General features: G+C 44.2%; 1 protein-coding gene across 1 annotated transcript in view; it reads right to left on the reverse strand.

Annotated features, from left to right (window-relative positions):
* LOC115174341 (bifunctional heparan sulfate N-deacetylase/N-sulfotransferase 1-like) overlaps nucleotides 1-16,753 on the reverse strand; it is a 94,074-nt gene that overhangs the window by 3,215 nt on the left and 74,106 nt on the right. The window contains exons 2-7 of the mRNA XM_029732880.1: nucleotides 8,251-9,327; nucleotides 6,938-7,420; nucleotides 2,195-2,282; nucleotides 1,712-1,866; nucleotides 1,271-1,456; nucleotides 89-217 (exon numbers count right to left, since the gene is read on the reverse strand). Of these exons, the coding sequence (XP_029588740.1) occupies nucleotides 89-217; nucleotides 1,271-1,456; nucleotides 1,712-1,866; nucleotides 2,195-2,282; nucleotides 6,938-7,420; nucleotides 8,251-8,814 (1,605 nt within the window). The 5' untranslated portion in view covers nucleotides 8,815-9,327. The remainder of the gene's footprint in view (nucleotides 1-88; nucleotides 218-1,270; nucleotides 1,457-1,711; nucleotides 1,867-2,194; nucleotides 2,283-6,937; nucleotides 7,421-8,250; nucleotides 9,328-16,753) is intronic.

Consider the following 16,753-nt stretch of genomic DNA (forward strand, 5'->3'; position numbering starts at 1 on the left):
TAGTCTGAGTAGTGATTGAATGTATAGAGAGAAAGAAAGAGTGTGTGTGTGTGTGTGCATGCGTTCGTGTGTGTGCGTGTTAACTCACCGGGTTGAGTAGGACAGTGAGGAACAGCTCTCCTCCGTTGATGAGTTTGTCCAGCTCGTTGGGACCGCCTGGGTACTCCTTATAGAATATGGTGTGTGTGAACAGACCACATGTCTGTCTGGGCAAGACCTGCAAACACACACAGACACACTTCTAAGTCAATGACACACACAAGCGCACACACACACACACACACACACACACACACACACACACACACACACACACACACACACACACACACACACACACACACACACACACGCCAGCCCCACTGGTCTAGTCAATGCAAAACATATTAGGCAATATCACCACTTTTGTGTTCAATAATCTTCATATTATACTTCTCGTTTGGGGAAAGCAAACCTCATTCACTCTGAGTCTATATGGAAATTCATTCAAATACACACGCAGCGAGAGAGTGTCTGGGGATCTGAATATCAATCATCTAATGTATTGTATGAGCAGAGCAGAGAAGGCTGGACCACTCAGAGCTGCATCTCAAGGACAGACAAAAATAGAGAGATACAGAGAGCAGAGGAGGAAAACTACTGGCAACACCACATACTGTAGACACTATAGACTGCTGGATTTTTTTTAATCATGTATTTTGAAGAAGATTAAGTTATGTTCTGGTGATGTATGGTTAGTGTTTACATTATGGAGGTGGGTAACCTTGTTGCTGCTGTTGTGTTATTAAGCCAGTGTTACTGTCATTGCCGTGGATGGTGTTGTTATATTGTTAAAGGTGTATCCAGGAGGTAGTGTTTGGGGGCCAGTTAGAGTGGTTGGCGTGGCTACAGTCCAGTATCGCCACCTGCTGTAGAGGGATCCTCAAAACACACTGACTGACCAACGGGAAGGCATAATGAGACTGTCCATTCCAAGGCCACGGTTGCCACGGTGATATAAATAATGTTATATCAACCACTCATGGGAAGAAATAGAGACAAGTGGGGGAAGAGATAGAAAGATGTTGATGGAGGTAGGAACAGAGAGAAGTGGAGGAGAGATGCTGAGGCAGAAGAAAGGTAGAAAAGGAGGATAACCAATCACCATATTGTTTACATCTATTCAATCCCTTTAGATCTTCAAACACAGAAGAGGTAGAGGCAAGAAAGAGTAAAGAGGAGAATAAGGGAGAGAGAGAGTGCAACCATCGGTAAAGGTTCTGTGACTCACGCTGATACCGCTGTGTATGAATCCCCGTCTGAAGCGGGCAGGTTTGAGGTGGGGGTACTCCTCCGTGCTGGTCACCCTGATGCCCCACACCTTCTTCCAGGCATCGTACAGCTGCAGGTGAACTGGGTACACACCCGAGTGGTGGGGGGCTACCGCATAGCCCATGTTAGTGGGGATACCGTGCTCCTAGAGAGAGAGGGAGGGAGGGGGAGATGGAGGGGGGTGGGTGTGGGTGTGAAGAAGAGAGGAGGACAGAGCAAGAGAGAGAGCAAGAGAGGAAAGGAATATAAGGTAGGCAGGGAGAAAGAAGGAATAACAATTAAAATCCCAGTGGTGCTAGCTGTGTTAAGCTAAAGTTAGCATTTCTAATTAGGAGCAACATAGTGAGGTGGGCTAATTGCTAGCATCCCACTGCTAGCCTCCAGACAGACAGAGACTCACCATAGCGAACCTCTTGTTGAGAAGCATCTGTTCGGCTAGCACTGACTGGTTGTGGAAGAGGTGGGGCTGCATGTGGCTCCACATGTGGGGGAACCACCAGAACTCATTGACGTAGGAGAGGAGCAGGTCATCCCCCAGGTCCTCCTCATCTGACCCTGGACACGAAGGGAGGACGGGGGAGGGAGAAGAGGAGGATAGGAGGTGAGAAGAGGAATAGTGGAAGAAGGGGAGGACAGGAGGACAGTGAAGCACAGAGAGAATATGAAAAATGAAAAGGGCAAAGAAAGGAGGTTGTCAGGGAACGGACAAGGGTAAGATAGAAGGTAGGGGAGATAATCACAGAGAGAGGAGGACAAGAGAAAACTAGGATTTCTGGTGATAAACCAAGGAGTACTGGAGTATAAACTGTGATGCTATCAGTAATAAGCTTCAGTACACAGATCAGGTACTGTATGAGTGGGATGCTGTGTTCTCCGGTCTTACCTGCATGGAAGAACTTCCCTGAGAAGCCCAGGTTGAAGGTGAAGTTGGGAACATTGTTACGCAGTGCTCTCTGGGTCTCCAACAGGGCCTGACTCAGAGAGGAGAGGGAAGGTGAGCAGGGCAATACACACCCGCATGTAAGCACACACACACAGTCACACACACAGCTGAATTTGTCAATCTGCAACTCCCTCCCTGTACACACCCTCATCTACCCCAGGCTGCCTTTTTCCTGTACTCTTTTCTCTGCTCCATTCTCTCTCTCCTCTGATTTGAGTGTTTGTTTCATTTGATCTCCGTACTATATATGAATCCACTCACATCTCCCTCTTTCTCCCCGTCTCCCTCTGTCTCTCCTGCCTTGTCAGGAGAGACAGTGTGATTTATTCTTTACACCCCACTGTTCGGATTCCAAGAGAGGAAGGAAGCCTTGATATACTTCTCTACCCCAGCTCATGTGAGGAAGCAGCCCAACTCTGATGGGACACACACAGAAAGATACAGATAACTGAAAAGGTTCTGCTATTCTGTATGTATTGAAATATTCATGGCTATGGTTCTTAAGAGTGTGTGTGTGTGTGTGTGTGTGTCTCTATCGTAACGCCTTAGCCTGTCAACTCTATTTGTTTGTTTATTTGGATCCCCATTAGCTTTTGCAGAAGCAGCAGCTGCTCTTCTTGGGGTCCACAAAAAACACAAAACATGGCAAGTAACAAAACACTGATAGACGAGGACAGCCACACAAATTCAAAATACAACGATGTACAAACAAGAATAAAAAAAAGATATAATAATAATACAAAACCAAAAAATGATGTGTGTGAAGGCGTTCGCATGCTTCCCAGCCCGAACAGTTCGGAAGAGTTTGTGTAAACAGTACCAGTCAAAAGTTTGGACACCTACTCCTTCCAGGGTTTTTCTTTATTTATACTATTTTCTACATTGTAGAACAATAATGAAGGCTTCAAAACTATGAAATAACACATATGGAATCATGTAGAAACCAAAAAAGGGTTAAACAAATAAAAATATATTTTAGATTATTTAAAGCCGTCACCCTTTGCCTTGATGACAGCCTTGCACACTCTTGGCATTTTCTCAACCACCTTCATGAGGTAGTCAGTCACCTGGAATGCGTGTGAATTAACAGGTGTGCCTTGTTAAAAGTTAATTTGTGGAATTACTTTCCTTCTTAATGCAATTGAGCCAATCAGTTGTGTTGTGACAAGGTAGAGAAGATACCCCATAAGTCCATATTATGGCAAGAACAGCTCAAATAAGCAAAGAGAAACAACAGTCCATCATTACTTTAAGACATGAAGGTGAGTCAACATGGAAAATGTCAAGAACTTTGAATGTTTCTTCAAGTGTAGTAGCTATAATCATCAAGAGCTATGATCAAACTGGCTCTCGTGAGGACCGCCACAGGAAAGGAAGACCCAGAGTTACCTCTGCTGCAGAGGATAAGTTCATTAGAGTTACCAGGCTCAGAAATTGCAGCCCAAATAAATGCTTCACAGAGTTGAAGTAACAGACACATCTCAACATCAACTGTTCAGAGGAGACTGCGTGAATCAGGCCTTCATGGTCAAATTTCTGCAAAGAAATAACTACGAAAGGACACCAATAAGAAGAAAGAAAGAAGAGACTTGCTTGGGCCAAGAAACATGAGCAATGGACATTAGACCGGTGGAAATCTGTCCTTTGGTCTGATGAGTCCAAATTTGAGAGTTTTGGTTCTAACCGCAGTGTCTTTGTGAAACACAGAGTAGGTGAATGGATGATCTCCACATGTGTGGTTCCCACCGTGACGCATGGACGAGGAGGTGTGATGGTGCTTTGCTGGTGACACTATCAGTGATTTATTTAGAATTCACTTAACCAGCATGGCTACCACAGCATTCTGCAGCGATATGCCATCCCATCTGGTTTGCGCTTAGTGGGACTATCATTTGTTTTTCAACAGGACAATGACCCAACACACCTCCAGGCTGTGTAAAGGCTATTTGACCAAGAAGGAGAGTGATGAAGTGCTGCATCAGATGACTTGACCTCCACAATCACCCGACCTCAATCTATTTGAGATGGTTTGGGATGAGTTGGACCGCAGAGTGAAGGAAAACCAGCCAACAAGTGCTCAGCATATGTGGGAACTCCTTCAAAACTGTTGGAAAAGCATTCCAGGTGAAGCTGGTTGAGAGAATGCCAAGAGTCTGAAAAGCTGTCATCAAGGCAAAGGTGGCTACTTTGAAGAATCTCAAATATAAATACATTTGATTTGTGTAACACTTTTTTTGGTTACTATATGATTCCATATGTGTTATTTTTTTAGTTTTGATGTCTTCACTATTGTTCTACAATGTAGAAAATAGTCAAAATTACAAAAAACCCTTGAATGAGTAGGCTTTGTCCAAACTTTTGACTGGTACTGTATATTATGACAACATTTTGTGACGTTTTTCGTTCGTTTTGGACTTCGGTGACAATTTTTCCGCTGTTCGGGCACACAACATCTTTTCTGGAGGCAAGTCAAAGTTCAGAGCCAAAGTCTATGCCTCTTTGTCGGTGATTGGTCAACAGTACAGATTAATCAATAAAGTCTGTTGTCATTCAACGGGAGACAACTAATTTTCGTGCAATTTTTTTCATTGAGAAATACACTATATATACAAAAGTATGTGGACACCCCTTCAAATGAGTGGATTCGGCTATTTCAGCCACACACGTTGCTAACAGGTTTATAAAATCGAGCACACCACCATGCAATCTCCATAGACACACATTGACAGTAGAATGGCCTGAAGAGCTCAGTGACTTTCAACGTGACACCGTCATAGGATGCTACCTTTCCAATAAGTCAGTTCATCAAATTTCTGCCCTGCTAGAGCTTCCCCGGTCAACTGTAAGTGCTGTTATTGTGAAGTGGAAACGTCTAGGAGCAACAACAGCTCAGCCGCGAAGTGGTAGGTCACACAAGCTCACAGAATGAGGCCGCTGAGTGCTGAAGAGTTTAGCGGATAGAAATCATCTGTCCTCGGTTACAACAATCATTACCGACTTTCCCCGCCGTTCCATGAGGTGTTGTTTAATACTTTTTTTAAGGTAAGTTTAATGTTTGCTTGAGTAATTGAAGATGGAAGGGAGTTCCATATGATCATGGCTCTGTATAATACTGTGCGTTGTCGTGAATTTGTTTTGGATATGGGGACTGTGAAGAGATCCCTGGTGGCATGTCTTGTGCAGTATGTATGGGTGTCGGAGCTGAATGTTATATGCAGACAATCTGGAATTTTCATGCTGACCAAACCGCTCGCATCGTGTGCCCGAGTGTTGCAAAATAAATGTACACATACATGTTATTCAATCATTGCACCCACACTGCTCAATCGAGTCTGCATAGCCAGGCGCTAAAATAGAACTTGGTTCTATTTGTGACGCTTCACGCGCTGCAAATCCCGCCTCTACCATCTCCTCATTGGTTTTTAGGAGCATATACGCACGTGCCATCTCCTCATTGGTTTTTCGGAGCCTATACCCACGTGGGTGATTGAAAGATGAATTGAGGTCCACACTCCAGTCCAGTTGGTGGTGGTAATGCACCTTAAACTTGGTTGCCAACCGCCATATAAAGTCAAAAGAAGAAGAATCCTGAAGGAGGAGAGATTACTAGAAACAAACTTGGATTACCCTTTTTTCCGTGGATTAATTGTCGGATTAGAGGACCTTGTACATTTCAGGTAAAATAACAACCCAATGTTTATATCCTGGGACAAATTAGCTAGCAACAGTAAGCTAGCTAGCTAAATTGCTATAAATGTTTGCTTATAGACCTGCCCCAAAATTAATATAGTTGGTTCAGAATTCGTTTTGATATTTCAACCTGCGTTTCTTGATCGTGTCTGGTGTGGGGGGGACAAAATCAACATGCGCGTGACGGCGGACGCACATGCGCGAGTGGTCTGGTCAGCATGTAATGCTTCTCATGAAAACTAGAAGAGAAACAGTTCATCTCTCACCAATCCTCAACCAGGAAAAACTGGCATGCATGTTGTTGATGTTTGTTCTGTATGTGCAGTTAAGGGCAAGGCGTGCTGCTCTGTTTTGAGCCAGCTGCAGCTTTGCTAGGTCTTTCTTTGCTGCACTTGACCATATTACTGGACAGTAATCAAAATGGGACAAGACCAGAGCCTGAACAACTAGTACAGTTGATTTGTGCCATTTGTGTATTTTGATACTGACTGTAACTCCTTATTTAGAATTTCAATGAGCTCACTAGCTTTGGGTGCTGACATGTAGAGTGTGGAATCATCAGCATACATAGTCATTCTAGCTTTGTGTAAGACCTGTGGCAAATCATTTGTAAAAATAGAGAAGAGTAACGACCGAAGGCAACTGCACTGAGGGACAATGCCCTGCATCTGATGTTAGAAAAAGCTTTCATTGAAGAACACTGGGTTCTATTGGATAAATTACATCAAACGCTGCACTGAAATCTAACAACACAATTCCATCGATCATGCTATTATCCGTTTATTTTAACCAATTATCTGTCATCTGAGTCAGCATACTGAGAACTTTAATATAATACTTGGAATGGCACGATGCCTTTCATGTCCTGTACCAGCCAGCCCACCTGCCTAGCTAATTATGCTTCATTACAAACATATTATGCAACATAATTACAAGGTCTCAGAGACCAAAACATTGGAAATTGAAATGTTCTATTTTCCAAGTATGTATCACCTTGACATCCTTCACCTTCATCCTGGTCCCCTCCTTCCCCACAAATATGTCATCTATATCGACCAGTAGGTGTCGCTCCAGGGAGAGAGACAGCCTCTTCCCCGACAGGAAGCCCACCGCATCCACAAACACCAGCTTGTGCAGCCAGAAGTTGAGGTTGTTCCCAAACAGAACCCTCTGGATGCCGTCATGGAGACCCAGGTCCTGCACAACGGAGGGGAGCAGCGTGGCCGTCGTACCGAGCGAGGGGACACTCTCGGCGGACTGGGTCTTGGTCAGGAGCACGGGCTCGTAGGTGGAGTGGTTGGACTGGAAGACGGTCCAGTCGTCCCCGGGCAGGGGGCCGGGGAGGGGCTGGCCAGAGCGTGTGATGAAGAGGAGGGGGGACTTGGGATTGACCGTGCAGTCCTTCAGGCCCAGGTTGGAATGGAGGAAGAGGGGGAATCCTTTGAGCTGGGCACTCAGCAGGCTGTTCTCATTGGCCTACAGGAGGGAAATCAATTACAACATCAACAGGGGACAGCGTTACAACTTCAGTTCCATTCCAATCAATTCTATTCAGAATAGGCAAAACTATTGCATTGAATAGGCAAAACTTCCAATCATGTGGCATAGGGCTAACAAGATTCTCTCTCTCCCTTCCTCATGTGGGTGTCTGAGAAAACGAAATGTTATTATATTGCCTAATTAAATAAAGGTTAAATTAAAAAACACACACACAAAAAACAATTAAGTTAACACTCACCCACACACACTAAGGATGTGCTCACACAAAAAAAAATATTACAGCAATGCTTGATGAGGTATTAACACACATTCCTGTTCAACATTGATGATGGAGCTGACTATCTCTTCAGATGAGATTTCATTGAGATGAACTCTCATTCTCTCCCCAATAGCATTCCATGTGACTACCCCATGAAGCTGGTTGAGAGAAAGCCAAGAGTGTGAAAAGCTATCATCAAGGCAAATAGTGGCTACTTTGAAGAATCTCAAATATAAAATATATTTTGATTTGTTTAACACTTTTTTGGTTACTACACGATTCCATATGTGTTATTTCATAGTTTTGATGTCTTCACTATTATTCTCCAATGTAGAAAATAGTAGAAATAAAGAAAAACCCTTGAATGAGTAGGTGTGTCCAAGGTTTTGACTGGTACTGTACATGTACCACTCCTCACGTCACCTCTGCTCTTTCACATTCTCTCCAGCACAGTGAGATCTATTTCCTTAGGGACGACAGAAAGATAAAGAGAGATGGACAGCTGGAAAGGTGGAGATAGAGTGACAGACAGTAGGGTGTTTCTAACCTTAAAGAAGCCGATGATGCCCACTCCATACTCCACACAGTACTTGTCCAGCAGCTCTCGGTTCCAGGCATCCAGGTTTACATATTTCAGAATGTTCTCATAGATGACTAGCGTGAAGCGCCCACGCTCTTTATCTGTTAATGTGGGCATGTCCCCTTTACCTGGAGAGATCTCTGTCCGGTAGTGGAAACGTCCAGACTCCAGGATGGCGACTATCTCCTGGCCCAGCTGAGAGTACTGGCTCTCTACAAACACCAGCACCAGGGGGTTTGTCCTCACCCCTCCTCTGCCCCCCTCGCCCCCAGCAAGCCCTCCCGACACCGCCCGCACCGGGAGCAGTCGCGACGGGCTCGCCCGCAGGTCATCGTAGATGGCCGACGTCCCCTCGCTGCCAGCCAAGCCCCCTCCTGAGGGCTCGAGCTCCCTTTTGACGCCGTACAGGAAGTAGGCAGAGACAAAGACGCTGACGGTGCAGAAGAGGAAGAGGAGGAGCAGGGAGGTCTGGAGGGGGAGGTGGTGGACGAGACGGACCAGCCGACGCAGGCGGGACACGCATCCCAGCATCGTCACGCACAACGCCTGACCGACTGACAACACCGACCGTCCAACCGTAACACCCAGAAAACAGTCTCTCGAGGGCTACTTGGTGGAGAGTTAAAGTAAATCAGTCCAAAGTCCGTCTTGTTATTTCAAGTGGTCTAGTCGGTAATCCACAGGCTAGAGAAGCAGCAGCAGCTTCAGCAGCAGCTACTGGAGATAGGAACGAGACGGTCTCATGATGTTGGATCTCCCACATGATGTGCTGCTGATTATGTCACCATGGCAGAGATGTGGGGGGTCTCCGACCGGGGGTGCACGCTGCACGTCTGGGAGGGAGGGGGAGGGGAGTCAAAGTAGAAGAGGATGGCTAGAGGGCTGGCTGGTCACCTGTCCATCACTGGAACCAGCCAACCACATCCATGTAGGCCGTTGTTCAGGGTTCTTGATTGGTGGTTGATCTTTCCAGGGGAGGGCAAAGGTGAGGTCACAAAGGTCATCCCAATAGCAGCATCCTCCTGGACGATATCTAGTGATGACCTGGAAAGAAATGCAAGAAAGAAATAGAACATCAAAAATCCACAGAGAGAATATTGCCTCTACGTAACTCAAAGCCATATTTCTTTTGTTTGTTTACTTGTGTGGGAGAGGTGTAGGCTACAGTGCCGGTGCCAGCTCCTCTTAAAGGTCATTTTAAAAGTAGTTCTTGCCTTCACCTACACATATGCCATCAGAGCTTTACCCTTGAGACAGACAGACAGACAGACAGACAGACAGACAGACAGACAGACAGACAGACAGACAGACAGACAGACAGACAGACAGACAGACAGACAGACAGACAGACAGACAGACAGACCAAAGCCTAGAGGCGAGTAGTTGAGGCAGTCTGTCCAGGCTCTGTGACTGCATGTAAAGTGAAGCCATGGCCACTAGCCTCATTCTCATCTCTCATTAAAGAGAACTACTTGAGAAATGAGACAACTGTATTATTAAGTATTGAGTTTTTTTCTCTTCTGTTATCCAACCACACACCCCCCCACATAAGAGCAACACAGACCTCCACCCTCTCAATCTCAACCATTCATTAATGACCACCATTCTACCCATAAGGATTCATTAAGACCTTGGATCTAATCAAAAATTGATTACCTAACGCAATCAAAAAGGTCTTCTTAAAGGGAGGGCATTATCAAAGGTTTATTACCGTACAGGGAGAGACAGCAGAGTGCTCTGTGTGGGCCCACCAAAGCCTGACACTTTACAAAACAGTAGTTCTCGGACACGGACTGCATTTAATGAGTTATTGATTTCTGACTAGAGTAGCTTGATGAGGGAAAAACCTGATATCATTCCATGGTTCCATATAGAATTCCTCAAGGTATTCCATGAAGGAGAGCTCAATATCATTCTATATAGCATTCCTTGTGGAATACCATGGAGAAAAGCCAAAGATCTCACCATACAAAACAATCAACTGTGTGAGAACTGTACATTTTGGCAATAGCGAAGTCCCCCCAGTCTTCCTGCGTCAGTCACAATCTTGAAAGACGCCCAAATCGCCCTCCTGAGCCGTGCTGCTGCGGCAGAGAAAAAGATATCACACTTTCACTGAGCCGCTTCCAGATTTCCCTTCTGGAGGACCAGAGTTTTTCAACGTAAAGAGAGGCTGTGAAAAGGACGTGGGTGTGCAGAAGTATCTCTCTAGAGCAGACCAAAACTCACAGCCCTGGTACGCTCAAGATTCCCCATTCCTTCTGTGAGGAGCCAGGTCCGTGCCACAGCATATCAAAATAAGATTAGCCGCTACGGCACAGCGCAGAGGTCGCGTAAGAGGGCAGAGGACGACTTGCGCCGAGAGAGAGAGAGAGAGAAACTTCTTTATCAGTAGTAGTAGTAACGTTTTCTCAGGTGGGTGGTTACTCCGCTTTGAGAGAAGGTTCCGGATATTACTCAACCACAGTGGTGGCTTTGAGTAGTCAAGTCCTCTTATTTTTCCTGAAAAAGGACTTTAAAAGTAATCTTGTCTTGATAATCACACTAATGACAGAATGCTATCGGAAGCCAAAGGTCTGAGGGGACAAAAGGCTACCGTGACACTGGCATTGGTGGTGACAGGGGTTGGCGGGCACCGGTTAACAGCAGGATAAGCAGAGGAGAGGAGGGAAGAGAAGGGAAGAAAGCCATCTATCTACAGTAGGTCTTGACCAACTCTCACCACTTATGACTGGTCCCCAATGTTGACCTTCAGCCTGGGCCACAAAGGACTACAATTACACAAGATCAGAGAGAGGGGTGAGGGAGAGTGGGGGAGAGAGAGAAAGGGGGGGAGAGAGAGCGCGTGAGCAAGAGAGAGATGGAGATAGGGAGCGCAAGGAGAGCTGGAGGCCTTGGGTATGAGCCTAGGCCTTGTAGCAAGGTCAGGTGCGCCAGGGGAGAGCAGAGAAGAGAGCATTAGACTGTAATGTAGTGGGAATAGATAGGTAGCTAGGTACACTTGAGATGCATTTACACTGAGTGGAAAACGCAGGCTAATGGATGTTCAGATCTAACCCTCTCTATCTCTTACTCAATCTCTTACTCAATCTCTCGGCCTTCAAAGGAGACTCTAAGCATCCCTCAACCCTTCCCCCGACAAATAATGAAATAAATGGAAAATAGTGGCAAAAAGAAAGAAGAGAGAAGAAGCATGAATATTTTATGTCCTGAGTAACCTGATGGAACGTGGGGCCGATAACGTATCAGCAAGGTAGAGAGCGGTGGAGAGAGGCTCTCTCTCCATCCATCCCAGTCTGCTGCTGAACAGAACACAGTAAAGAAGGAATCAGTCCCTTACTCATGCATAGAGAGCAGAGGTAGAGAGGTAGACAGACTGAGACTAATGTGAATTTAATAGCTAACCTTTCCAAGCTCTCTGACGGGAAGAGCTCACAGTGAATATGAGGGCTGTAATTGCCTGTGTGGATGGAAGAGTTACTAAACGAGGCAACAGACACAGACAGATGGGGAAAGAGAGAGGGAGAGAAAAAAGTGGGAAGAGGGAAAGAAAGACGAGGCAATAAAAAGAGAGAGAAAATAGGGAGGACAGAGCGAGAGAAATTAGCAACAAAATTGACCGATGCAGCAATCAATCAGGAATTTACGAAGTGTTCAAAACAGCAATTAACATATTTACCCCATTATTAGCGTGGGATTAATTGTAAGGACAGTGGGTGCATGTATATAAACAATAGCAGATGACAGCAGCGCTGAGTAGTGTGTGTGTACACATATTTTAATACATTACCAGGACCACAATGTCTTGACAAGTCACTAGAATGTCCTGACAATATAGGAAAACAACACTTTTGAAAAGTCAGTACTTTTTTTCCCATGTCCTGCATTTATTAAAAGGTTAGAGTTGAGATAAATAGGATTTTGAATGGGAATACATTTTAGTGTCTTGCAAATGTATTCATCCCTCTTGGCGCTTTTTCTATTTTGTTGCATTACAACCTGTAATTAAAATGGATTTTTATTTGGATTTTATGTAATGGACATACAAAAAATAGTCCAAATTAGTGAAGTGAAATAAAAAAAAATTACTTGTTTCCAAAAATTCAAAACAAAAAATACGGAAAAGTGGTACGTGCAAATGTATTCACCCCTTTGCTATGAAGCCACTAAATAAGATCTGGTGCAACCAATTACCTTCAGAAGTCACATAATTAGTTAAATAAAGTCTACCTGTGTGCAATCTAAGTGTCACATAATCTGTCACATGATCTCAGTATATATTAGAGGTCGACCGATTATGATTTTTCAACGCCGATACCGATTATTGGAGGACCAAAAAAGCCGATACCGATTAATCGGGCGATTAAAAAAAAAAAAAAACATTGTAATAATGACAATTACAACAATACTGAATGAACATTTATTTTAACTTAATATAATACATCAATAAATCAATTTAGCCTCAAATAAATAATGAAACATGTTCAATTTGGTGTAAATAATGCAAAACAAAGTGTTGGAGAAGAAAGTAAAAGTGCAATATGTGCCATGTAAGAAAGATAACGTTTAAGTGCCTTGCTCAGAACATGGGAACATATGAAAGCTGGTGGTTCCTTTTTAACATGAGTCTTCAATATTCCCAGGTAAGAAGTTTTAGGTTGTAGTTATTATAGGAATTATAGGACTATTTCTCTCTATACGATTTGTATTTCATATACCTTTGACTATTGGATGTTCTTATAGTCACTTTAGTATTGCCAGTGTAACAGTATAGCTTCCGTCCCTCTCCTCGCTCCTACCTGGGATCGAACCAGGAACACATCGACAACAGCCACCCTCGAAGCAGCGTTACCCATGCAGAGCAAGGGGAACAACTACTCCAAGTCTCAGAGCGAGTGACGTTTGAAACGCTATTAGCGCGCACCCCGCTAACTAGCTAGCCATTTCACATCGGTTACACCAGCCTAATCTTGGGAGTTGATAGGCTTGAAGGGGTGGGTATAATTTGTGGAACGTTCCAACAGGAATCTGTTCCAAAAAACATAAAGTAAAAGGTTGCCAACCAACAATGCATACAAAGTAGCAACGCATACAAACCTAGCTAACTAGCTGCTGAATAGGCATCAACTCACCACGTAGCTTATTCTTAATGTTTGTCCATAGGCAACCAGAGTGAGGACAGACATTTTTCGGAATAAACGTGATGAGTGAAAAACGCAATGAAACAGACCACTCCCTACCCAGTATCTTATTCTGCCGCTATACAACTTTGTATGCGTTGTTTTTTGGCAACCTTGTTATTTACTAAGTTTTTGGAATAGATTCCTGTTGGAACGTCCCACAAATTATATTAAATTATAGTTGATAGGCTTGAAGTCATAAACAGCGCAATGCTTGAAGCACAGAGAAGAGCTGCTGGAAAAACACACAAAAGTGCTGTTTGAATGAACGCTTACGAGCCTGCTGGTGTCTACCACCGCTCAGTCAGACTGCTCTATCAAATCATAGACTTAATTATAATATAATAAACACACAGAAATACGAGCCTTAGGTCATCAATATGGTCGAATCTGGAAGCTATCATCGCGTTTTTTCTTTCAGTGAAATACGGAACCGTTCTGTATTTTATCTAACGGGTGGCATCCCTAAGTCTAAATATTCCTGTTACATTGCACAACCTTCAATGTTATGTCATAATTACGTAAAATTCTGGCAAATTAGTTCGCAACGAGCCAGGCGGCCCAAACTGTTGCATATACCCTGACTGCGTGCAATGAACGCAAGAGAAGTGACACAATTTCATGTTAGCAGGCAATATTAACTAAATATGCAGGTTTAAAAATATATACTTGTGTATTGATTTTAAAGAAAGGCATTGATGTTTATGGTTAGGTACATTGGTGCAACGACAGTGCTTTTTCGCAAATGCGCTTGTTAAATCAACACCCGTTTGTCGAAGTAGGCTGTGATTCGATCAGAAATTAACAGGCACCGCATCGATTATATGCAAAGCAGGACACGTTAGATAAACTAGTAATATCATCAACCATGTGTAGTTAACTAGTGATTATGTTAAGATACGTTTAATGCTAGCTAGCAACTTACGTTGGCTTCTTGCTGCCCTCGCGTAACAGGTAGTCAGCCTGCCATGCAGGCTCCTCATGGAGTGCAATGTAAGGCAGGTGGTTAGAGTGTTGGACTAGTAACCGGAAGGTTGCAAAAACGAATCCCCCCTGAACAAGGCAGTTAACCCCCGTTCCTAGGCCGTCATTGAAAATAAGAATGTGTTCTTAATCTGACTTGCCTAGTTAAATAAAGGTGTAAAAAAAAAAAATAATCGGCAAATCGGTGGCCAAAAATACCGATTAATCGGTCGGCCTCTAGTATATATACACCTGTTCTGAAAGGCCCCAGAGTCTGCAACACTACTAAGCAAGGGGCACCACCAAGCAAACGGCACCACGGAGACCAAGGAGCTCTCCAAACAGGTCAGGGACAAAGTTGTGGAAAAGTACAGATCAGGGTTGGGTTATAAAAAAATATCAGAAACTTTGAACATCCCACTGAGCACCATTAAATCAATTATTAAAAATTGGAAAGAATATGGCACCACAACAAACCTCCTGCCAAAAGAGGGCTGCCCACCAAAACTCACGGACCAGGCAAGGAAAGCAATAATCAGAGAGGCAACAAAGAGACCAAAGGTAACCCGGAAGGAGCTGCAAAGCTCCACAGCAGAGATTGGAGTATCTGTCCATAGGACCACTTTAAGCCGTACACTCCACAGAGCTGGGCTTTATGGAAGAGTGGTCAGAAAAAAGCCATTGCTTAAAGAAAAAAAGAAGCAAACACATTTGGTGTTCACAAAAAGGCATGTGGGAGACTCCCTAAACATATGGAAGAAGGTACTCTGGTCAGATGAGACTAAAATTGAGCTTTTTGGCAATCAAGGAAAACACTATGTCTGGTGCAAACCCTACACCTCTCATCACCCCGAGAATACCATCACCACAGTGAAGCATGGTGGTGGCAGCATCATGCTGTGGGGATGTTTTTCCATCGGCAGGGACTGGGAAACTGGTCAGAAATGAAGGAATGATGTATGGTGCTAAATACAGGGAAATTCTTGAGGGAAACCTGTTTCAGTCTTCCAGAGATTTGAGACTGGGATGGAGGTTCACCTTCCAGCAGGACAATGACCCTAACCATACTGCTAAAGCAACACTCGAATGGTTTAAGGGGAAACATTTAAATGTCTTGGAATGGCTTAGTCAAAGCCCAGACCTCAATCCAATTGAATATCTGTGGTATGACTTAAAGATTGCTTTACACCAGTGGAACCAATCCAACTTGAAGGAGCTGTAGGAGTTTTACCCTGAAGAATGGGCAAAAATCCCAGTGGCTAGATGTGCCAAGTTTATAGAGACACACCCCAATATACTTGCAGCTGTAATTGCTGCAAAAGGTGGCTCTACAAAGTACTGACTTTAAGGGGATGAATAGTCATGCATGCTCAAGTTCTGCTTTTTTTGGTCTTATTTCCTGTTTGTTTCACAATAAAAACTATTTTGCATCTTCAAAGTGGTAGGCATGTTGTGTAAATCAAATGATACAAACCCCCCAAAAATCTATTTTAATTCCAGGTTGTAAGGAAACAAAATAATGCCAAGGGGGTGAATACTTTCTCAAGCCACTGTATCTCCCCAAAAAGTCCTGAAAATTCACGAAAACAAATCTGTGTATACATGTTTTCCTACATTTGTGTGAGAGTGAGTAGTCTTTAGCCTCTGGGTAGGTGGTCAGTCAGACCTAACAAAGGAGAGGGAGACGGGGGCCTCCTCTGGACGTCAGCTCTAGCAAAGCAACTCCTTGGATAAACAACACTAAGGTCGGCTCTCTCCCTCTCTCCCCCCTGAGGCCAGTGCAGTACAGTAGCAGCGTGGGGTGAACTAGCCAGAGGTGCCCCTTTTTGATAAATAAAATTGTCCCTCTGCTCTCTGCCCCTTAGGACCTTAATGCCCCTGATCTCCCCCTCCTTACACCCCTCACCACCCGCGGTGCCGCTGACAGGAATAAATTATGACCCTCCCTGTTCCGTCTCCAAGTGCCTTGGCAACCGCACACTCTCCATGGTAACGCCAGAGTTACGGCAGTGTTCTCCTTCTGTGGCGGCAGCATTCCCTCTGTTCTCAATAAATAATAATAATAATTCACTCCATATACAAACGTATACATACGAACAACAACTTACAGATGCACACAAACAATGACTGCATATCATCTGCCCAGAACTGCATGCTCACACCCCCATACCTAGTGCCTGAATTATTGTTTGCCACTTGTCCTTAAATTGTATCAATTCGTTTTTTCTTCTTGGTCACCCATGCCATTTCAATAATGTTGTTGTTTCAAACAGTGTAAACTACTGCATCAGGAGAATGAGATCACCTGGAAGGCACTGTTAAATGAT

This window comes from Salmo trutta, chromosome 3 (genome assembly GCF_901001165.1).
Source record: "Salmo trutta chromosome 3, fSalTru1.1, whole genome shotgun sequence".
Taxonomy (NCBI): domain Eukaryota; kingdom Metazoa; phylum Chordata; class Actinopteri; order Salmoniformes; family Salmonidae; genus Salmo; species Salmo trutta.